General features: G+C 48.6%; 1 protein-coding gene across 1 annotated transcript; it reads right to left on the bottom strand.

The window, feature by feature from the left end:
* Positions 1 to 671: 671 nt before the first annotated feature.
* GATA6 (GATA binding protein 6) lies at positions 672 to 22,011 on the bottom strand. Its single transcript, XM_068396425.1, has 7 exons — positions 21,946 to 22,011; positions 19,636 to 20,567; positions 15,984 to 16,150; positions 12,584 to 12,709; positions 10,970 to 11,057; positions 10,770 to 10,876; positions 672 to 2,229 (listed from the first exon to the last, which is right to left on the bottom strand). The coding sequence occupies exons 2-7, from the start codon at positions 20,546 to 20,548 to the stop codon at positions 2,062 to 2,064; spliced, it is 1,569 nt and encodes a 522-aa protein (XP_068252526.1). The 5' UTR covers positions 20,549 to 20,567; positions 21,946 to 22,011; the 3' UTR covers positions 672 to 2,061.
* Between the last annotated feature and the right edge of the window lie 2,124 nt (positions 22,012 to 24,135).

Genomic DNA, 24,135 nt, shown 5'->3' with positions numbered 1-24,135 from the left:
GTAAATCACGTGCAGCGTTGTCTTGCTCCAATCAGCCGAGCAATACAGAGGACCGGTCGTCAGAGCCAATGAAAGGTTTTCCACTCCCCTCAGTAGCTAAAATTCACCATCTTCTCTTTTCAGCAGCAGCGCCTTCAGTTTTTGCTGCCCTTCACCTTTGGCCACCGGAGGATGCCAGCAGGCACGCGATGGCTCTGCCACCCAGTTGGCGTTACCCAGTTACATCTGCAGTGGGTGACAGGCAGGTATTTGCACACACAGGGGACCTGGGTGAGACTCTTTAGTTATCATGTGAAGGCCAAGCAAAACCATGACAGTCCTCACAAGGCATGGGATCAGTTCCCCAGACTATCATCAGAAAAACCTCCCACATGCTCGTGAGGGGCTTCTGTTGGTAGGAGCGGGGCCCTGGTTTTACATGTCATCAGAAGGCATAGTGAGAGGAGCTGCAGAAAAGCCATATGCAATGCAGGCTTAGCTAGACAGAGCAGGCACTTCAGCTGGAGACCGTCCTTGCAGCCATCAGACACGCCGCTGTACATATCAGGTACATTTCCATAGTTTTCTCATATAGCTTAGCAATTGCATTGGAGACAAAGGAGAAGGCACAGTGTACAGGAAAAAAAAATCCCAAAATGATACCCTTTTATTTGTAAAGCTCTGATGAAACAACTTTCCAAATGACATCCCACTTAAAAACCAATGGAAACAAACCTAACTATGCGTCAGTCACACTATACAGATTGCATCCTACATTTTCAAGATGCCTAAATATCTTATGGAGTATTTACATATGTATCAGTTAGGTAGTAAAGTTTCATTGTGATTTGTTTCTTTCCAGAACATACTTATTCAATGGCAAAAAAAACCCTGGGGATGCATTTGCATTTTTGTACAACACTTCCGAGCAAACGGCTAGGGCAATTTTCCTGAGAGAAGGCTTGTTCTTTGAAACTCTTGCTTTAACAACTGGAAATACAGAAAGCGGATGGGGTTTTGTTGCACTAAAAAGCCTAAGGATGCCTAGTTAAGTTTTTCTTTTAAATTATTTACGTACCATTAAGTTAAAATGTTTACATTCATTCATTCGTATAAAAACTGTTGTTAAATCTTATGCAAATGATTTAACACTGATTGCTGCAACGCAAATTGCACTTCTTTAAAAAAATTATTGTATATATGGAAGAAAAATATCTGATTGCTACCCTGTTTACAAATTTCAACTGACTCTATACAGTTCAGCCAGAAAATACGAACTTTCATAAACCTCAGTCACAGTGTACTTTAAAAGTTATATCGCAGTCTTGCAAAGTGAGTAAATATTTTGAACAAAAAAAAAACAACAAACAAACAAACAAACAAACCAAAATCTCCTCTTAACCAGCTGGACCTTGTGAGACTTGTACCAAACGTTGTGATTTCTTCCAGGGGCATAGCTAGGCTCTGAAGATCAGAGCAAGGCACGCTGAAGATGGAGGGAGGAGAGGACCGATGGCGCGAAGATATCACATATTCGGTGCAAGACATCTGCGCCAACTCAAGCAGTACACGCTTCTGATGCTCTTTAAAAAGTATCTCATTATCTGTAGTAATTAAAGCCTTTGGTACTCCCTCCCCGATGCTGACGACTTCCACCAAATTCTCGGGGGAGAAGGTGATGAGAGAGTAAAAACAACTATACGATCAGAAAGGCAGCACTGATGGGTAAGTCGAGGATGTATTTCTGGAATCTATCAGTAGGTCTAGGTTTACCTCTTTTTTTTTCCTTTTTTCTTTTTTTTTTCTTTTTTTTTTTTCTGAGAGTGTAAGGCTGCGTTAGCTATCCCCGGTGGGCATTTGCTTTCGCTATATTTTTCTTGCATAGACGAGGAACTGGATGCTTCAGCAGAGCCTCTTTCAGAGGCTGAAAAACACCTCTGCCACCAAGGCACAGAAACAATTTCAGAGGAATGGGCTTTGCCAGCACTCTTGCTGCTGCCATGACCCCTCCACAGAAGAAACCGTGCACGGACGTCTGGGGGCTGCCGCGCAGCACTGGGATCCAGCTTCCCTCGCGCCGGGTCACGCCAGAGCCAGGGCACACCAGGGATCCTGTCTCACGGATGCCGTCACTTCGGCCGTGGAGGTCAGGCTGACTCCTGTGTACAGCCCGTCTTGACCTGAATACTTAAGGTTGCTGCTTTCAGGACTGGTGTTCTCTCCTGGGCCAGACATCACCGACGAGCTTGCCTGGAATGGGAGGGGGAAGCAAAGAGAGATTTCATTGAGTGGGTGAGCTTTGCACGCACTGGGGTGTGAGAGGGAGCATGGCAGGCTCGGGGCACAACTACTATCCCAGGATTTCTGTGGAAAGCCAGGGTTTACCCTCTGCTTGCCACTGTGCCTCGAAATCCTGAAACTGAAAAAATGTCTCAGGGTCAGCCTGCTCATTCAGCCCTGCTGATGGGATTGATATCTGCGTTTGGAGACCGGCATGTGGTTATCCTCACAGCAAGGTGGAAAAGAAAGCATGCGATGTGCAGAAAAACCTGGAAATCAGACTGTGATGAAGAAGGTAACGTGCGTGTGCCCCGCTACCCCCTACTGAAGGGACACATATGCCAACACCAAAAATGTGATCCGAGAGTGGTGACACCTATAGTTTTGCTTCCCCAGTGGGAGAAGCCTGATACATCCCAATTCTCCAGCAGCAGATGCAGAGCACCTCCTGGAAATCAGCCTTCTTTGGGTCCCTCAGCCCTCGAAATGCCTCAAATCATTCCTCACCCTTCAAAATGCTAGCCACAACCACTCCATCCCTGTAAGACTGGCCACGAAAGGAGGTGCTCTTTTCATCTCAAGTGGAGAAACACTTATGGCTTTGAACCAGGAGCCTTTTTGTTCCTCCACCTACATGCACAAGACAACACGCAGGGGAGTCCTAGTAGGCATGAAGATGAACCTATGAACTGCACTGGAACCAGTCCATTTACTTTAACAGAGAAACGGAGAGTTACAAAGACAAAGAAACAATAATTTTTTCCATGAGGCTGAGTAGATCCGCTAAAGAGGAAAAATTTGCAGTGCCAGACAGAGAAGGGGCAACAATTTCACCTGATAAAGGAAATGTTTAAGAGCTGACTTCATGCAAAATTAACTCTTGGATATGTCAACCTTAAAACCTTAATTTACTTGTTAATGTATAGTCTTCAGATGAGATTCCTTAAAACGAAAAAAAAAAAAAAAGACTATCTTAAACTGTGACTGCAGAGGCTTCCTGCCTGCTGTTTAAGTGAAAAGTATACATATTTAATCATTTCACAAGAGTACAGCTCTTGGCTGTCCTGGAGCCATGCCAAGCTAGCAGTCCTGACATAGGAAAAGCAAGGCTTCATTTATTCAAAGGTAATTTCCAAACAGTGCTGTACAGGGTTCTTGTTGCTCTGCTTAACCCAGGGAAAACCTCACCTTCTGAAAGACATACTCATTGCCAGCGGTCACTTTTGTCTGAAATAACCCGGACTCCAATATTTTCTTTAGCTTTTATTAAAATGGTTGATTGCCGCTATTCTTCCACCCAGTCATCAATCAAGATCCCACTCCATCAGTCGCTACCCAGAAATGCAGAGATGGAAGGAACAAGTGCCAAAATAGCTCTAATCCTAAGGAATATGTTTTATTACTCTCTCAAATACACAATTGCCAATCAGTGCCAACGAATCTCGGTATCCTCTTTCCCTGTGACTATGCTTGGAAAATTCAATGAAGCAGGTTTTACACTAACCTTTCTGTCCAGTTTTGGTCTTGCACCAGCCTAGTTTTTCAAAAAGGCTTTTTAAGTTTCTAATACATCAAAGAGATTCCTGTTAGCACAAAAGACATCATTTCTCACAGCTTGATTCTCCCCACAGTGGAAGAAGGGTTTAAATTAGAGTTGAGCAGTGTTTGCTCAACCTGAGCTAAAAATACTAGGAGCTGGTTTGAAAGGTTCCCGTTTGCCCATATTTGCCGCTGTTGTTCCGGTAGGCAAATATCTTATCACTACCTGTGTTTTCCGGGCTTGGAAAGTGCAATTCATCCTTTTCCTGATTCAGCCCTACAAAGGTGGGGTGCAGGGACCTGCAGTTTCCATGTGGGGTTATCAGCTGCCCCTCCCTCGGGCACCCCAGAAGGGAGGACGCAAAGGCACATCCTGTTTGAAGACTGCCCATCCCTGCCCAACCAACGCCGGATCCTGGCTCCATTGAGCCAGGGTGGGCAGGACCTGGGCAGGACTGGCAGGCCTGGAAACCCCACCCTGGTAATGTCATGACAAATCCGGGCAGCTTGGGTAGCTCCCAAAGCGAGACACGGAAAACAAACTTTAGCTCATGAAAAGGACGCGGCTGAATCATGGCTCTGCTCCCGAGCCTGTCTACCTCTGCTCTTACTTCTCCAGCTCTAAAAGATGAAAGATGACAGAAGCTACAGTTAGTTATTCGAGAACATTTGTCAGCTGGAATAAGTAAGCTGAACAATGCTGCTCAAGTCAACCAGCTCTTCTAATTCACAACAGCTAGCTCCACCTGTAAAAAGGTAATGGCTTTATTTTTATTGCTGAAATCTGATAATAGGATAGATAATCACCTGAAGCTCAGCTTCCTGAGGAAAATACGAATGAAGCCTGTTGGGAAGAGCTTGCCTCCCAAACAGACAGAGGAAGTTTGCGTTTGTACCTGCAAAGATGGTTTAAGGTTCCCTTCTTTTTACTCAAACCAGCAGGAACTGGTCATGGGGCAGCCCCCAGGCAGGTTGTCTGTATCAGAGGTGGCCTTTCTGTAGAAAATCTGCCCACCGTGCTCAGAGGGAGATCTCAGCCAGAGCCACAGAGGGACTTAGACACCTACGTCCTACCCAACCCTGCCAGCAGCTCCCCAAGACAAATTCACCCCCACTAAAGCTGGCCCAGACCAAAACCAGGCTGCATGGCCTGTGCTGGCCAGCACTTGGGGAACAGCGCTGGCATCTATGGCTGAAGGACTCCTGCTTTCTTCTACCTACTCCTTCCTGCACTGTCTGCCTGCCATGGAGAGTGGGGAGAGGGGAGGGACACCCCCCCCGGTCTCCCCCCGTGCCTCTGCAGCCAAGAGGCAAAGTCTCCAGGCAATGAGTTGTGCTAACAGCTAGAGGGGGTGGCAAAGAGCCTTGATCTAGACCTTTGCTCTATCAGATAGATCTTTGCTTCATCCACTTCACAGGTTCAAAATGTTCCATGAATTTTGGACATTACACTAGCTCTGTAGTAAGCTGAGTCTCAGCTGATACTCTCTTCCTCTTCGATTAGCATAGTTTACTTTTGCTGCCTTTAAATGATAACCATAGTCAGCTGAAACACACTTGCAAAAATTTTTTTCGCATACAACATGTTGTGTCAAACTGTGGTGGAGTCGTTCATTTTCCAGCCTCAGCCTCCCTGCAATAACTGCTGTCCCCACCAAGAGCACTTTCTTTCAATACTGTCACTCCCTGGTTTCTGAAGAGCAAGTCTCGGCACTGAGAAACCACACCTTTTTTTTCCTGAGTTAGTGACCCTCCTGCTACGCAAAGTTGTCATTTCTTGCTAGTCCAATTGATCCTTTTATTTATATTGCAGATGTGTAAATTGACATATCTTCTAATCTCTCCTTTGTATTATAGCAACATAAATCTGTGGTTCACTAATTTCCTAAGGGAGACAACTTCCAGCGTGACTTGGGAAAGATGATGACCCCACTGCTGTCGAGGGCTGTATGAGTAACTGGCTTTATTGCTTTGGCAATAAAACAAAACCAAGTAAAATGTTTGTGTCCATATGCATATAGAAATTTTGGGTAGAATAAAAAATACTCTTTTGCTTCGGTTTTCCCCGCTGAAACAAAAAAGCTAGATTGCTTCCTTCTGTTTGATACAAAATGAAATGCTCTCTTTCTGATATGTGTACATGGAGCAAAGAAAATGAATGACAATGTAGGAAACTGAGTGGGGAGAAGAAAGCAGCATTCTATTTTGTCCAGGAGTGAGGACTAACGCAGAAGAGGTAGGAGACCAAGGGAAGATTTAAACCGGAGTATCAGATCTCCCAGCATAATGCCCTGACTATCGGACTATTTGGTATTTTAGGTTGCCATGTTCCTCATGACTCCTGTAGATCTTATTCCACCTGGTTTAGATAAATATTTACTCATACTAGGACTGAGGCACCGTGTTCCCATTTTCCACGTGAAAGTCCTAACAACCATACTGGTGAGTCTTTCTCATGGAAACTCTATCCCGATGGCTACAAATTTATACTATACCAACTGAAATCTTATCATCAGATAGTCTGAAGGACCCTCGGCCATTCAACTTTCCAATATCCAGGTGGCTAGGAGATTTTTTTAAAGAGGTCGAGTCTCTGGGTTCATCCAGACTCTGGGAGATACTGCACGGAGGCTGATTCTCTATCGACTGCATGAATGTCCTGCCAATCTGATGCCTAAAAAGGAGTGAAGAACACCACTTCTAACCGTCTCAGGAACCCTCTTCTGAAAACAAAAGAAAGGAAATCCAGGAGAAGCAATTCAGATAATTCAGCCCAGGTTGTCAGGCATTTTGGGGACAGTTAGAACTGCATTTTCCTACAGGCTCACCACCTGCCAAGACCATTTCAGTAACCTCTCCCACTTCCCAGCCTACAACACTGAAGAGCCAGTTCGGAACCACTTCTCAAGGTAAACCTCCAAGGTAAGTAAGCACTAGTTTTACCTGCAAGACAGCTGTCCTAAGTTACTCTATGGTGTGTGATTACGGTCCTTGTGAGAAAGCTCCAAACTGGAGGCAAAGGGCGCAGCAGAGTCTTCTGAAAGAAGAGATCCCGTGGTGCTACTGAGCCTTTACTGACATCAGCCCTGGCTCATGGAGCCTCCATGTCCTGCCATAAAAAGCAGATTTTACAGCAGTTTTCATACTGCCTTTTATCCTAATAAGGGAATAAAGTCCTTCTGGTAATCACACCAGTTGGAGCCCCTGCATGGAAATGCATGGGTGTGCACTACAGACCGTCCTATCCATTTAGCAAATTATTCTGCGTAGCTTTTCTCTATACAGTTTCAGCAGCATCAAAGGCAGAGCAGGTATAGATGCAGATGCAGGCTGTCTGAAACCTTCAAATCTCCTTTTTATGGGGATGTAAGGCAACTTCATATATCATGTAACTGGACCTTTTCCATATTAGTAACACAGGACACCCAGTACTTATACTGCTTAGGAAAACAGAAATAGGCCTAAGTCCTAGATCCAGATGTGAATTTGGCAAATAGCCCCTTTACAATGGGACAACAAAATATCTCTGATCCAAACACTTTTACATTTTGGGATGTTTGAAATCAAATTTGCACCCACAGCAATTCACTAATCATGTCTTTTAAATGTTTAAACTTCAGCTAGAACGTAAAATCAACATTTAAGGTTCTTGCTAATTTGTCTTAAAATTGGCATCATATAAGAGTCCCTTCATGAAATGGATAGTCTCAAAGACATTTCCAAGAGTAATTGCTGCCCTCCTCTTTTTCTGCCCTCCCCTCATTATTTTACTTTACAAGAGATAAAGAAAGGTAGGGCAAAAAGGGAATATTACTGACACAAATGAATTCTCTGAATTTCATTTCCATTAGATTACCACATAACTGGGAACTCTTTTGGCAGCCTCCCGTAAAAGGCATAATAAATTGCTTTTGTACCAGTAGAAGAATTCGTTTTCTCTGTTTCATTTAGCAACAACATTGCTGTGAATTTCACACAACAGTTTCTAAAACGTCATCAGATCTCTCTGCCTAATGTCAATTTGGCATTTTTCCCCTCTTCACAGAATAAAGTAAAGCTGGAGAAGTAAAAACAGAGCAAAACAAAAACAAGTTGCCATGCTGGTTGTGTAACCTGTGGGGAATGAGCCAGGTTCGCTCTTCCAGCAGGTGCCCGTGTTTCGGCAACGTCACCAGCGCCGCTGGGAGGAATCGATGCCATTCTCGTTAAAATGATCAAAGATTACAAAGCCTGGATTCATCCATCTGAGGGCTTTTTACCTCCTGACATGGCCCGAAGAAGTTTATTCTCCTTGCGCAAAGCCATTGCCTGTTCTATGAATAAATACAAACCTTCAGGCTATTGATGGGTCAACTCAAATGGAAAAAGAAAAAATAATCAAGGAAAACAAAAGTCTAGTAGAGTATCTTTGCTTCAGCATGCGATCAGATTACAGGCTGCCTCACTCCAAAATGCTGACATCCCTTCACTCCCGACAGCTTCAATCTGCCTTATGAGCGCTCAGCCCCTCCCATGGGATTTAGGCCCACACGAGATTATTTCACTTCCTTTGCAGCTAGTGATCGTGTTCCCAAATGATGTCTGGGGCAACGGGAGCCAGTCTTAACAGCCACAGCTTTCTAATTCAACTTCCAGTCTCTCCCATCCTCATCCCATTGAATTGCTGATGCTTGGGCAAAGCCAGGAGCCCCAGGGAAGGACGTGGCCATACCCACAACGTGTCCTGACAACTGCTCCCCTGCAAATCCCATCCTTATTTACATACATTTGGGGCTGGGGTGCAGGGATGGGAGATCACCAGCCCTTCGTGTAGGGTGGGGAGGAGTTGGGGGATGCCCATATCTCTGGTCGCTGCTGCAACCTCCCTGCTTCAGTACGTTTCACAGCCTCTCTCCATCACTTCCTTTCATTGAAAATTTTCACAAGAGGCAATTTGCAAGTGTTTTGCATATGCAGGGCACATCTGATCAAATCATGGTGGGGAAAAGGCTGTGCAGATGTTACCATGCTGCCTGCTGGATACAAGGGGACAGATTTCCCTGCCCTCATGCAGGTGTCCTCTCCCAGCCTGATCTACTATGGAAAAAACAGGGAGAAGTGAAGTCCCAGCACTTGGGGATGCCTTCCTTCATGTAATTAAGAGTAGCCTCAGCGTCCCTGGGAGTTGCTCTTAGTTGCTAACAGCTCTCAACTAGTCTTTTGGCTCACAAACAGTGCCCCCACCCTGCTCTCCTCTGGTACCCACACAACTCCACCTGCCTAAATTATATTACAAATGGTACTATTAAAATTATAACATAAAGATTATTACTAATGGGTTTGATATGCTCTCCTAAGGAGAAGGGCTACAGAAAGGAAGGCAGGCTTTAGCCAGACGAGAAGGCAACAGCATAGGGGCAATGGGATCTTGTCTATATGGCCTCTCCTTCCCCGAGCACACACGACTGCGCTGCCTACAGCCTACAGCGCTGCCTCGGCCTCAGCTGGGATTGTGCTTCTAATTCTGTCCATTATACAAATCTCACGGCATTCCTCAGGATCGGTAGCCCTGCTTAAGGCAATGTCAGGAAAATTTAAGGAAAACTTGGCTGCATTTTTTCCTTTGCAAATACTAGGGGAAAGCCTAAAACAGTGCCTAGTAGTTCACTGGGGGGAGCCTGAAACCCAGTAACAGTTCACTTTTTGGTTAGTGTTTCTCTTTTTTTGATGTGATCTGTTTATTTTATTGGACTGACAGGGTTTTCTCATGTCAAAGACCAGCCCTTTTAGTAATATCCTTGTCTGGCAGCATCCGAACCCAAAACCCAGTGCCTCTGAAACTGGGTGGCCCTGTCACTCCACAAACAATCGCATTTACTAAAAATGTTTTTTTTCCTCCCCTTGTACAATGAAACTTTGTACGTCAGGAATTAAACTATTGAAAGGAATTTGGATGTGGGAATGCCAAGACATATTGAAAAATAGTTATTATAAACAATGTTTTCTTCTTATTAATAAAGGAGTAGAGAAAGCCACATTAGTAGAGCTTTTCAAAGAAATGATGTGGCAGATTAAAGGATACAGAAGGCCCAAGGAGCGAGCGTGGATACAGATAAGGATAGCCAAGGGGTTAGAAATTAATCTACATTAAGCTTCACAACTTTAGTGGTAGTATTTGTTATCATACGTGCTGAGTGAAGAAAGGAAGTTTGAGATGGTTTGAGTACATGATGTAAAATAAGGATCAAAACTAAAGCAGGGGATGATCAGCGCTCCTCTGGTGCTCCTCTGGACCTCGATGCTGCCAGATGCTGAGCATCTGGCCCCTGAAGAACCCTCTGTGAGGAGAGGGCTGATCCCCTACACACTGCAATCAGCGGGGCTCCCCAGCCTGGTTTCAGGTGGGTCTGCATCGGGGTTTAATTTCACATCTCAGTTTAAAACAAAAGCCTTTATGTTTCCCTTCACTCAGCAGGGTAACATTTTGCTGGGGTTTACCAGTCATTTGGGATAATGCATAAAAATGCATATTTTTTTAATATATATATATATATATTAAAGAGCTTTTGGAAAATATGAGATCAGTAGCACCTTGAATCATAAATTCTTATCAGATCATTTCAGAAAAAAAGGGGTACATGCACAATTGTTTCTTGAAAGGATCAGTTGGGCATGATTTATTGTCTTTGCTCCAAAAGACAACTTTTGAAATGGAAGAACTGAACATTTCAAAACTAAATGTCTGGGGTTAAGCTGTGGTTAACTTAATCATAAAAATTATATAGATCTTAATTAAGAGGTTTGTAAAGTACTTCAGCTTGTCATTCTGTTTACAGCTATATGTAATATCCTCCGAAAATCTTGTTCTAGTATCAGCTAACAAAACTGGAAAGTTTGTTTAGATTATTGTTCTGCTAGATAAGATAAAAGCTGTGATAACACTGCACAGTGATCAGCCTGCTTACAGACACGGACACCGGCTTTCGGCTTACCCCGGAGGCTGCAGTCTGTGTGCTGGGAGAAGCGCCTTTGCTACAGTCGTCTGAGTTAGTAGAAGACGTGGATGTTGGAGTCATTGGAACTGCAGTAGTACTGTTGCCTGAAAGATCGGAAACTGGTATTAAAACCAAATATTTTCCAGCCAGGGGAAAAAAACTCTTGCAGCTCAACTGTCTTATTTTTTTATATTTACCAGAGCATGCCTTTGATTTATTTACATTCTTAGGTTTTCGCTTCCTGGTCTGAATTCCTTCTTTTTTCATAGCAAGAGGTCGGGGAACCTGAAAAAATTAAATATGCAGACAAATCATAGAGTTGTGTACATACTCTAACACCAAAAATCGAAATACACTACGAGATCAAACGGTGATGTTGAAAATGCCTGTTGAAGTCATGTATAGCAAGTCAATTTCTCCTGTGTCACTACAGCGATGCCAAAAACCCTTTGCATTCTATTTGGGCAAAGCAATGAATTGTTTCAAAGAGAGTTTTTATCTGGATAAAGAAAGCAGGGAAACTTTTTTCTTGGTGGGACCTGAACAGCTTTACCAACACATCGGTCAGTCCATAGATAAACAGCACACTTTTAGGGAAAACCAGCATCATTTGGCCATAGGTAGTATGAAATTAAATTGGACGGGGTGTATCTATCTGATCCCCGACTCCTTATTCCAGTCGGTCAGTCGGTTAGGAATTAACTAACTGATATTCCTAGGAATATCAGGAATTATCTCCTGATATTAGTTAGGAGATAATATCCTAACTAATATCTCCTATTAGGACATTAGGAATTATCTCCAGTGGCTGATTTCTGGAAAGCAAGAATGCATACGAGGGGAAAAAATAGTCCTCTTCCTGTAGACCAGCTATGCGAACCAGATCATCACCAGTAAGTGTCTTAGGACAGAAGCTTTAGGCCATAATCAAGTTAGCATTTGCTCTTATAAGCAGTTCTGCTCGTGATACAGCTTTATAGTATCCAAATATATACTTGTAGTGAAAATGTGCTCAAGAATCAGCTCCGTGTTCTGTGTCATCACAATGATAATCACTATACAGAGAACATTGGTTTAAGATACATTTTAATGTAATGATAACACAAGTTTGGGGAAAGACAATTCAGGCATATGCTTATTATCATTATAATGTTTAAACCTGTGATATAATTTACTTTTTCCTTGAGGACCAGACCAAGCTCCAATCACTCCTAATGCCCTCGCTCTTCAAACACTTGTGCTTGACTGGAACTTAATCCACGGAGGCGTAACAGGCTCCAAGTCTCACCCAAAACATACTGCAGCACATTCAGGATAGAGCTATTTTCTTCCTCTATTATTGCCTAGCAAAGGCTGGAATGACATTTAAAGTTTTGCTGGCATAGCTATGTCTGTCCATGAAAAACTGTCTTATTACAGGTCTAGGCATTTTTTCCCCCAGTGAAGAGCTGGTTTAAATCCTGGTGGCAAAAAAAAGACCTCTGCCACTCAGCCAGAGGTGGTTTCTTTGTACAAATCTGTCCAGAGAGCTACAATGGCAAACACATAACTTGTCAAAACCATAACTTGCTAAAACAGTGTAATCATTTTCTAACGCCAGGTATTTTTTGGTCATTTTATCCATTTTCTTTTAACTCAGCAGTCCAAACCATGAGCTAAGTCCCTTAGCATCAACAGAAACATTGCCCCAACTTGAGGAAGCCTGATGCCACCCCCAAAGCCACCGGATGCCCGCTGGCGAAAAGACCGGCCCTTTCCCAAAGGAGCATCAGAGCCGGCGGGGAAACTCCTGCAGCAAAGCAGCCACTTACCCCATGGAGCTTCATGTAGAGGCCGCAGGCGTTGCAGACGGGCTCGCCCTCCGCGTTCCTGCGCCACAGGGTGGTGGTCGTGGTGTGGCAGTTGGCACAGGACAAGCCCAGCCGCCGGGATGAGGGCTAGAGGCAAGCGTAGGCAAACGCAGGCATAAACAGGCGGGCAGGAGCAAACGATTTATGTCTTTACGGTTTATAAAAAGTACTTTAACACGCAGCGGGGACAGTAGGAGGTTTTTTTATAGCATCTATCAGCGACGTCCCAGACTTAAAACAAGATTATCCTCATTTCAGAGACTAGAAAGCTGATGTGAAGAGGTACTGCAAGTCTGCCGCACTGGCAGTTGCGGCACAGGCAAAATTCACGTTTTGGGAGCCGCTGACCCAGGGACCTCTGTTCAGACCTCCAGGCCACAGTCTCTCCCTCCAGCAGGACAGCTGGGAAACATCTCCATTACAGCTCCATCCAGCTGAGGAGAAGGCACATCACTCCTGTGCCGTCTTTCCAGCCAGTTCAATGCCCTCTCCCCTGTGTGGCGGGCAAAGAGGCAGCTCTGAACCTGCCACCAATACTCACGACTCATCAGAAAAATCAGCCACTTTAATCACCTTCCCTCGGTGGCATCACGGCTGGGGAAAACAAACTTTCCTGGGCGCCGGGGGGTAACACATACAACAGCGGCATATTTATACAAAGAACTTTTTAACATCATCCATTTTACACTTACGCAAAAAACAACGTGTCTCAGGAGCGTGTTTTACAGAACAGAGCTTCCCCTCGGTCAGCAGAAAAGCTGGTGGGTAACAACAAGGTCCCCACTGCAAACAAACCATTTATGACAGTTTTCCGTGGAGTTTGGAGCCAAGATGAAGCAACCTTGTATCAGAAATAACCATATAACCCAGGGCTTTATGACTGCAGGCTGTATATCATAAGTGAAGGCAGTCCTCATAAACATGTGAAATGAAGGTGAATGGGTTATAAAAGTCCCTGTAACAAGTGATCTCTTTTACGTTCATCACAAGCAAAGAATTCCAGCTACATCATAAATCTAGTCTTTTTCAAAGTATCGCATTGTCAAAAAAAATATAAAAAAATCTGTGCCTAGCTCCGTGTCTGGCAGCTGAACAAGTTTACACGGAGAAGTCAGTTTTAGAGGATTGAATTAATCTTATTCTGACTATAAAGCGCCCATAACCGAAATTACTAACTTAAGGGTACAATGCCCTTCCTCTTGAACCATTTACTGCTGGGTTGTTAGACGTAACTTGGTCACCTTTGATACCGCAGAGCTGCCTGACACTTGGGAAACTGATAAAAATGTTTTGAGAATGAAGAATATTCCAGAGTAATAACTGAGTTTCTTGAATTTTATCATCTCTTTGCGTTTCTTTAGCAGTAAGCTGTCGCCTTACACTGCAGCTCAGAAAGAACTCCAGATTAAATACGAATTTTGTAACTTTGAATCAGTAATCCATTATTAATTGCACAGAAAAAAAACCCGAGCCAAGTGTAATATAGGCTGAAGTACACACATATACTCTTTAATCTTAAAAATCCAGATCTCACGAAAACAGAATTTTTGACCTTGCTATTAAATATGTATGCACACAGCGTCCAAATTGCTTCCTTGATTCAATACGAGTTTTACATGGATTGGGTAAAAAAAAGCTGGTCTTAACACATATGCTTCGTTTTCTTTCTTTGCAAGTGAAATGCTGTCAGATGTTTCACTCTGTTAAATCTGTCTTTCTTTTGTATGCGGTCTGGTATAAACCTTCATATATTTTATTTCAATAGCTTTCGCTCGTTCACATATCTAAACAAACGGGGGGTTTTTTGGCATGTTTTGAAGCTAAAATGACTTTTCTGCTGCAGGAATTTTATCAGAAACTTCGGGGCAATCTAAACATGTTTAGCATTTTCAAAACATTTTCCCTTCTCACCTACGTATTTCCAGCTGTATGAACAGACAGTCATGGCTGATTTATAGTTATGGCCAGGGTACTCGGTAGGGATTGTTACGTAGAGCTATTTCAGAGTTATTTCGCCGAGGTGTCAGGCTGAAATCGGGCTGCAGTTTGACTGTGTTTTAGTCTGCTCACCCCACCCCTCCTTCAAAAAAAAAGAAACACAGAAATGCCGGATCCGGGTATCAGCTACTTGAAATCTGCACTGGGCCAGGGTGTCACGGCCCGGTTGAGCTCTGGCACTTCAGATATGCGTTTGTCCCGGGTGATGAGATAACACCTTGTGTCGTGAAATTTAGTGGACGACCAGCTAGAAAAAACGGGCGCTTAGCAGTAATTAACCTCTGGCTTAAAGTTAAATTAATTCTTTGGTTTAAAGAAAGGTCTTTAAGCAGAGGTGGGGTTGGTTCATGAACGCTTACTGTCTGCTCCGATCATCGCGCATTTGGTTTTTGTTTCCCCCCGCTCCCGTAAGAGCATTAAATTCAAACAGTTGTGAAATAAAGAATGGGATGTGTTTTAACACTAGGAAAACAGACACGGAGCGAAGCAGCTGGCATGACTGAAAGGGGCTTGAAAGGCTGATGGGTTCGATACACTGTCTCCACACACAAGGGTCCAAACATCAGCTCGGATTATACCGGTGTGATTTATTGTGGCTTGCTCGGTAACAGCCATTACTGAAGAGCGTATTCTTTCTGCTGACCTCCACCCAGATATGCTAAACATAATGTGCAGTTCCCGCTTGTTAAATTTTCTCCTTGCCTATTCAGTGCCAGCCTGAGTTATAAACAGGGGTTCTGGTTTGTACTATTTATTTCCCCCCCTAGTTTTAGGAGTATATTTTTAGAAAAATTGCCGCTCATTTCTTAGGAGTAAAACAAAACAAAGGCTATTATCATTGTTTAAACAATTGGTTTTCTTTGAATTATATACAAAACTTGCTTACATTCCCAAGGATCGAGCTCTCAGCAAACAAAGCAGGTCTGGAGAAATTCCTAGCCCTCTGAACAAACACTTTCCAACCTTGATTTTTTTTCTTCTGTTGGAAATGTCCAACATCAGCAGCACAGATTTCTTCCCCCACACCGAGGGGGTCCATCAACTCAAACAGCCAGGCTGGCCCCTGCTTGGTGTGCGTCTCACCAGGGACAGAGGGCAATTTTGCCAGCACAGGGCCCAGAGGTGGGCCCAAAGCAGCGCCCAGAGGGCTGCCAGTCCTGTCGCCCATGCTGTGACCACTTTGGCCTGCCAGCCTGGTCAGGAGCCCCGCTTCAGTTCTGCAGCCGGGGGGGATCACCGGGCAAACACATTCTGAGTGTGAACCCCCATCCTTGCCCCTGTTTTCCCCCTGGCTAGCACTGACTGGGGGGTCCCTCGGGGTGCAGCTCCTCTCGCCCCCCTCCTCCCCTCCGTCCCCACTCACCACTCTCTTCTGGGGCTTGATGAGGGGCCGGCTGAGGCCGTTCATTTTGGTGTAGAGCCCGCAGGCGTTGCACAGGTAGTTGCCGGTGCCGTCCCTCCTCCACAGCGGGGTCTGGATGGAGCCGCAGTTGACGCACTCCCGGCTCTCGGACAGGTCCTCCAGCAGCTCTGGGAGGGCAGGAGCAGAGGGGAGAGGCGGTGGGGCACGGCCGCCGGCGGGCGCGGAGCCCCGCAGAACCCCGCGGAACCCCGCGGAGCGCTGCCCCGGCCGCGCCGCGCCGCGCCGGTAGACGGGCCCCGGGCGAGAAAGCAACCGGCGCTGCTCAGCCCTCGGCAAAGCGATTCCCCGGCGGTGATAGCGGCCATGCGGTGATATTTTTTAAAAAATCCTCCTTTTTTTTAAAATTTCTTTAACGACACCAGACTCACTGCCGGCCCCGGCGCAACCTTTGCTTTACAAACCGGAGCGAAGCCGGTGCTGCCCGGGACGGGCTGGAGGGCCCCGTCCAGACGGAGCGGCGATCCCCGGCAGCCCTGCACCCACGTCGGGATTTGGCCCTTCGGCTGGAAGCGGCGCGGGGTCTGCTCGAGGGGTGAAACCCCCGCCGTGGTGGCCAGCGTGTGGAGAGGGGGGTGCACTTGGCTTTTTTAGGGGGGCAGGGGGAGTTACGTGCCTGTGAGAATAGCCCGCTTCCAGAGCCCACCCTGGATACAGGGAGCGGTGGTTTCCCCAAATATCCCCCCGGGTCGCGTCTGGGCAAGGAGTTGTTACCCCGACTCTCCTTGGAAATGCCTCGCAACTAGGAAAAGCTTCAAATTTAGAGACAGCGTTTGGGACTCCGGTGTGCCAAGGCAGCGACGGGGAGCGACTACTTCGCCTCGGCTATTTATTTGGTCAAATTCGAGCTGGTTGGTAGGAAACGGAGGAAATGGAAAAATATGCGGTGTTCTGCCTCTTGCTCTCATAGCTACTGAACACGGGGGGAAAAGGGTCTAAATGCACAGCAAAAACTAAAGAGAACCCACCTATTAAAGCCAACACCTTCACCCCTGCGAATCCTTATATTCTTATTCTGACTCACCTCTCTATATTTTGGGGAAAAAAAAAAAAAATACTGATTTTACGTATACCGTGCCACGTTGTGCAGAAATAATAAAAGAAGGTGTTTGGATTTCTACAGCAGCTTTCGAGTCGAGGCTGGGAAAGTCTGTTTCAGACTCACAGCTTTGTCATTGTTTTTTTTTTTTTTTGCTCCCTTCATCCCCTCCGCTACCTGCCTTAATTCATCACTGGGTTTTTCTTTTACGTTTCACGTACCAGCTTTGTGCTCTAAAGCGAAAGGGAGCTTGTAAACGTCAGGCAGCTTTGGAGAGAGGGCTGGGATGACACGACGGGCATTGAGCTGAGAAAGAACCGGCCTTTTATCCCGCACCCCCCGAAATACTTTTCTTTCCTCCCTTCGTTTGCAAATTATTAGGAGCTAAAGAGGAACGGGCACACGGCAGAGTCCAGAGAGCACAGTTCAATTTACGTTGTCAGCTTGTAGCTCTTAGCACATCGCTAAGATTTATTAATCTTTGCACTAAAAGCGCCATTGAAGACTGTAATCAGGAAAATGCTTAAGGCTTCAAGGACGCTGGCAGTTAAATAGTTATTTGTCTCAGCTCTTTACTTTATAACATTACCTTCGTGCCTGCAGAAAGAAATTCTGCCGCGACAGTATTTCTCGGGAATTTTAAAATATTTTTTTCCCTTAGTGCGTGAGAAATACATTTATTTCCAAGGAAAGCAAAATAAAGGTTTAATTTTAGATATGGTTTTAGTAACTCTACGAGTAACGTTAAGAAAGTTGTACCAAACTGTTTAATATTTAGCCGTAAAAATACATTGCAGCTACAATTTTCCTGACCGCTGACGCGATTATTTGAGCCGGGAGCGCGGCTTTGCCGCCGCATTTTGCCTCGCAGGAGCAGAAGACTCACGTGGGCCAGGCGCTGCGGGCTGCTTCGCCCCACGTTCCCACGCCGGGCGGCTCCCCCGGCCCCCACCCTTCCCCTCACCGACACTCTCACCCCTCTCCCTGCGGTTCCCAGCACTGGGGACCGGAGGCACCGTCCAGGGAAGGGCGAGGAAGGCGCTCCAGCGCCGCGGCTGCCCTGGCCCCCGCTGCCCGCGCCTTTCCAGCCGGGCCGGGGCTCAGCGGCCCCGGGGGGAGGGAGCAGGAGCGGCTCCAGAGACCCAAGGGCGGGCGAAGGACCCCCGGGAGCAGGGGAAGCTGCCGTGCCCCTCCTCGGCTGGCTTGGCGCTCCTGCCCCCGCCTCCAGCGCCCTGCTCCGTCCCTCCTCTGCCCCTTCTTCCTCACTTCTCTCCTCTCCCTTCGGTGAGGTTCTCCAACCACATCTGTCTCCCGAAAAAAAAGTATCATTTTTTTTTTCATCTATCACCTAATTTTACACTGTAACTTTTGGAAATTGATTTTAAAACCTTAACTTTCGTGTCGCCCCAAGACGCGGCTTCTCGGCTTTGCTCTGCCGTTCTCCTACCACCCCTACAACTGAATCTTCTTCCCTCTGTCATGTTAGTAAACACCAAGTGTGAGGCTTAAAATGCCTAAATCTACTGAGTATCATCGAGACACAGGAGGAGCACCGTGTACACCGCTACAGAAAGATGAAAAACCATCGACTAATTTTCCGCAACACTGAAAGAGAAAATCACAGTGTATATAAAATATACTTACCTAGTGGGTAGTTTATGATTAAAGCAAATGCTGATCAAATGTCTGTGTGCGAGTGTGTATACATACACATATATACATAAATATATATAAATATGTATAAATATATATAAATATGCATATATACACACACACATATACCCACACACACCCCTCTCTATACATCTGTATTTATATACACATACATATATTCTAAAGCTGAAGAGACTGCAATAGTCGTTAATCTTTCTGTATCTGACTACATCGTCACAGCTCAGCCTCCACTTCTGCGATTAATTTAACAACACCGAGAATTCCCTATACTAAAAAAAAAAAAGTATGGGACAGTTCGGAAGCGAAAGTAAATCCCATCAGGAGGTGCCATATTTTAACAGCAGTTTATAAACGGGGTTTCTCGTTCATATCAGAGGTTTTGCTTTGCTGCTTTTATCGTTTAACGAAGCAGCGACGTGGTGTGTAGTTGAAATAATCCCAAGTGGGTTGAGCGAGTCCCTGCATTTTTCCTCTACGCTACAAGAAGGGTTAATTCGCAGTGAATTTGTCACCATTTCGTGGCTAGATTATCGCTTTTAGGGGAAGCAGAAATGTACGGAAACTTAAAAGCGAGGCTTACACCGGGCGATTCGTTTTGTGAACGACGGGTTTGCAACCGACTGCCATACTTTTTTTTTGGTGTCCACCCCGCCACCCCCCCTCAACACAAACGACGAGAGCCACCTCCACTCCAGAAAAGCCACGATCCCGGGACCACCGTCCTGCCACCGGCATCAGCGCCGCACCGCCCCGCACCGCCCGGCCACCGACCCCGCACGCCGGGCCAGCCCCGCGCCGCCTGCCCACGCCCCCCGGCACGCGGCTGCCGCCCCCCCTTCCCTCCCTTGCCCGCTCTCCCGTGCCCCCGGCAGAGGTTCCTACCTGCGCTGGGTGCCCGGACGGGGATGGGGGCGGCCCGGCCCTGGAGGCAGTGTAGCATGGAGTTCTCGAAGGGTGCCGTGGGCCAGGCGGGGGTGAGCTGCGGCCCCACGTAGGACGTGTAGGGCCCCGGGTAGGAGCCGTTGAGCGGCCGGGCCAGGGGGCTGTACTGGTCCCTGGCGCTCAGGCTGTTGCTGTAGGCGCCGGGCTCCCGGGAGGCCCCGTTAGCCACCGGTGGGCTGGGGGAGTAGGGGAAGCGGCCCGAGGGGTGGGAGCCGCCGCCGGTGCTGTACGAGGGGCTCTCCGCGGCCGGCTGGGACCAGACGGCGTGGCCGCCGCCCGGGTGGCTGGGCTGGGCCGCCCCGCTGCCCTGCAGGTACGGCAGCGTGGGCAGCATGGAGCCCACGCGGGTCGTGGGCACGTAGACGGGCGAGCTAGGTGTGGAGTGCATGAAGCCGCCCGGAGATCCGTCGTAAGGCGTGGGGCCCTGGGCGGCCGAGATGGCCAGGGTCTGGTACATCTCCTCGGGCTGCTCGGCGCCGAGGGCGCTCAGCTTGGAGCCGCGGCTGGACCAGATCAGCTTGTTGGTTTGGTCTAAATCCGCGAAGAGCAGGATGTCCTCCCAGCTGGGCAGGCCGGAGGGGTGGGGGGCCCCGAAGTGCACGTAGGGGGCGAGCAGCGACCTGCCCTCGGCGGCGGGGGGCGGCGGCAGGGCCGGCCGGTGGCTGCTGTCGGGCTCAGGCTGGGGAGTCTTGGAGGAGCCGCGCTCGCCCTGGCAGCCGGAGGAGGAGGAAGAGGAGGAGGAGGGCGAAGGAGGAGACAGGTCCGGCTCCCTGGTCGCGAAGGGGCAGGAGAAACCGCCGGCGGCCGCAGCGCACCGCTTCACCGCGCACCAGCCGCCTTCAGCCACGGCCATCCAGGTCCCCTTCTAGCTGCTGGGTGTGGATGGGGAAGGGGGAGGAGGGCAGGAGTGGAGGGGGGGTCCGCAGGGCGGGGAAGGAGGACACAAAAGAGCGGGGACGGGGCGGGGAGAGAAATAATAATAACAAAGTTAGCAAACAGGACAGCCCGACTCCCTCCCTTAATGAGATTCATCAGGGCTTATCTGGACCCTCTGAGCGCTTAATCAGTCATGTCGCCTCGGCGCTGTTGTCCCTTGCCCCGCCGAAATGGGATCAGGCAGCCCAGGTCAACCCGGGCGGGAGCCGCCGGCCGCGCAGAGCCCCGCGTAGCACGGTCCCGCGGGGGCAGGGCTGCGGGCTCCGGTCCCGCGCCGCCGCCCGGCTGTTCCCCTCTCCCTCCGCAGCTTGGGCTGTGGATTTGAACATGAAGCACGCCGGGGGAAGGTGGGCGGGAGGGCGTGGGGAGAGAGGGGGGAAGAGGGGCATTTTTCCCGGTCTGTGCCAAAGCTCCTTCCTTGGCTGCTGCTGCTGTTGTTATTATGATGATTATTTCAATGAATGAGTCATTTGACTGGGTTCCACCGAGAAAACAATTAGTAAGGCGATCCCTTTAAGGTTACTTCTCCGGAGCGCGATGTTAGCTTTTCCGCGCATCGCCTCGCTTGTTTGCTTGTTTCCAGCCCAAGGTCACGGAAAGAAGGAGGGGGAGGGGAAGTCACCCGGGAGCCGGGAGATGCGCGCGGGTCGGGCCCCGACGTGTGCGCAACAGCGCCGGGACCGGGGCCGGGCCGGGCCGTGCCTGACGCAGGAGCCGGTGCCAGCCGGCAGCCCTGGCTGAGGGCCTGTCCCGAGCCCGAGCACACCTTTGGGGGATGGCACCCATCCCACAGCCCGCCGCGGGGCCGGGACCCCCGCCGAGACCGGTCGCATCCCGGAGCCGCCAGCATGAGAGACCGAACAGACACACAGACAGACACAGAGCTCCCGGTGCCCAGCATCTGGGAGAAGGAAAAGAAAGCGAAAGGGGACGCAGAGAAGTGACAGCAAGAGAAGCGGGCGGCGAGGCTCTCCGCTCTCAGCCCACCTCGGGGCTCTCCAGATAACCATAAGCACATGAATATAGGACACACACACAGAGTCCCCTCGCAGATAGGCACCAAATACGTCTCTCCCTCCTGCGAGATAACTGGGAGATAAGGCTCCGGCAGATAAGGGCTCCAGGCACCGGCATCGGATGTTTGCCCACAGCATCCCCCCTCGGGCTCCCCAGCCCGGCGCAGCCGCCGCCTAGCCCCTCGCCTTCCGGAGCGGCCGAGGGCAGAGAGGCAGGAGCAGAAGAACGGGGAAGAAAAAGGGAAATCGCGGGAAGGGCGGGAGAAAGGTTATGGAAACGAGAAGCGAGGGGCCAAACCTGCTGCCGGTGCCCCGCATGGGGCCGGGGCGCGGGGCCGCGGCGGGCGGTAAGTGTGGTGCGGCGGAGACGAGCGGCGGCGGCGAGTCCGGCGGCTGCTGCCGGCGGCTCATGTATAAAAAGGAGAGAGGAGGCGCCTCTCGCAGCCCGGCCGGAACACTGCAGGCAGCCGGCCCTGATTGGGCTCGGCGAGCCCTAAACAAACACGGAGCTCCACAGGGGTGCCAGTCCCGGCGGCCAGCCGGCACGCAGCGCGGCCGCGCCGGGGGCGGGCGCAGCCCGGAGCGGGGGCGAGGCGGGGCTCCTCGGGGTGCCCGCAACGGGGGGCACCGGACCCCCTGCTCGGGGAGAAGGGAAGAGCGGAGGGGGACTCGCCCTCCTAGATGCCCGTGTCTTTTTTTCTTCATTTTTTTTTTTCTTTAAACCCAGAAATAACGCATTCCCCCCCCTTAATATCTTCTTTAGAGTGAACATTCACCTTTTATAAGGTTTTTTCCCAGCGACTCCCGATCTCGCAGCGGGCGGGCACTGGCAGCGGCCCGGGAGGATGTGTGCCTGGCTCTCGCCCTAAGCAACCAGGTGAACGCTTTTCACACACACACACACCCACCCCCAATCTCTGTATTTTTGCTCGCTAAAATCAGAGCTATCCAAGGAGAAACAATGTGGCTCCTCCTCGAGTTGCCCCAACCGTCAGGTGAAGCCAAAGCAAGCTGTAGGATGTGTCCATCCCACCATCCCAGCAGCAGGCGGTAGGCATTTTTCCTCCGTTTCTTTCTTATTCTTCTCTTCCCGCCCCCCCCTCCCCAGCCCTCTTATCTCAGCTGTGTACAAACTGATATGGTACTTAGCAGGAAAGTGACTGGAAATTAAAATAACTTCGTTCACCAGAGGTTATCAGTTGGATATCTGTCATCATCAGTTTGTACAGAACGAGTCATCTGCGGCAAAGGGCTGGACGAGAGCAGAGCCCGGCTCTCGGCAGCCGGCAGGCATGAAGCCCTCCCGACAGAAACCGAGCCCAAACCTGCTGATGCGCGGTGCTGTCGCTCCTGGGGTAGGCACGGCTTTTCTTTCAGTTTTGACAAGCAAGGTGATGGGGAGGTGAAGAATTTGCAGTGCTGGGGCTAGGGTAAAACTCCGGCTGTACCCATCCGCTCTGCCGGCGTGGGTGAACGGATTGCGACCTCGAAGTTTTATTGTGCTCGTTAATTTTTGTGGTACAGCGCGGCAAGGGTTTGATCGGAATATAACCACTTTGCCGAGAAACCGTTTCTCTATTAACTTGTGTAATTAAAGGCAATATTTCTTTCTTCTCAGTTCTCTCTAAATAATGTTGTTCTTTTGGGCACGCTGCAAGCTTGAAGTGATTTTTTTTTTTTACTTTTAGGTGTGTTTTAGTGGCTGTAATATTAAATCGAAAATAAGCTTTTGCAAGCGAGGGCAGCGATTCGTTGTCTGTAAACGCCCGGCGTGTCTTCCGACCCGAATTTGCAACGTAAAATATTTTCCTCTGTTTTTTACCTGCAAAGGCGCGACGAGAGCAGGGGAAGCCACGGGTATCGATGCCCACGCTGCTTCTTCCCTGCTTGGGTGTTTGCCACTGCAAATTTCTGCCCTGAAAAGCGCCGAGCTGTCAGCTTTAAACCCCGCATTTCGTTTAAGTCTTTTAGATGTCCCTTCTCGAGTTAAACCCGAGGGTATTTCAAACACTTCTAAGGGTGGATATAATGCGAGAAATGCCGTGGTTTTTTTTTTCAAGCGACAGGCTTTGCTCTCTGAGAGGGGGGTGTCTGTGTCCATGTGCCCCCAGGGTGGGCGGCAGGAGCCTCTGCCCCGGCCGGGGTGTGCCTGCCCGAGAGGTGAGGATGGCTGGGAGGAAGAACGGCCGCGCTGGCCTGGCAGGCGCCTCTTTCCCTGGCTCCAAAGTGACCTGTGTTTTACACTTGAGGCGCCTCGGGTTTTTTCTCCGCTGATTAGCCTGTTTACGTTATAGCCGGGCTACAAGTTTCATTTTATTTCCTCCGATAGACCCGATAAGAAAACCCGGCTTGAACTAGGACCGGTGTGGGAAGCCATTCCCAGTCACCCCTTTCCTCTCCACTCCTTTTCGTTGCAGGTTTGCGTCCGAACCGCCCAAATCATATACTCTTCAGTTCATAACTCTTCATGACGTCACTCCCTTCCCAA

Source organism: Nyctibius grandis, chromosome 3 (assembly GCF_013368605.1).
Source record: "Nyctibius grandis isolate bNycGra1 chromosome 3, bNycGra1.pri, whole genome shotgun sequence".
Classification (NCBI taxonomy): domain Eukaryota; kingdom Metazoa; phylum Chordata; class Aves; order Nyctibiiformes; family Nyctibiidae; genus Nyctibius; species Nyctibius grandis.
The sequence above is the reverse complement of the archived record's forward strand: the minus strand, read 5'-3'. Positions and strand labels throughout refer to the sequence as shown.

Bases quoted from the DNA above. Each gene is read 5' to 3' on its own strand.
- GATA6 (XM_068396425.1), bottom strand. From the start codon at position 20,548: ATGGCCGTGGCTGAAGGCGGCTGGTGCGCGGTGAAGCGGTGCGCTGCG. The intron at 16,151-19,635 runs GTAGGAACCTCT...CTGCCCTCCCAG, and splicing joins CGTCCGGGCACCCAGCGCAG to AGCTGCTGGAGGACCTGTCC. The intron at 12,710-15,983 runs GTGAGTGGGGAC...GCTTGCCTCTAG, and splicing joins TCAAGCCCCAGAAGAGAGTG to CCCTCATCCCGGCGGCTGGG.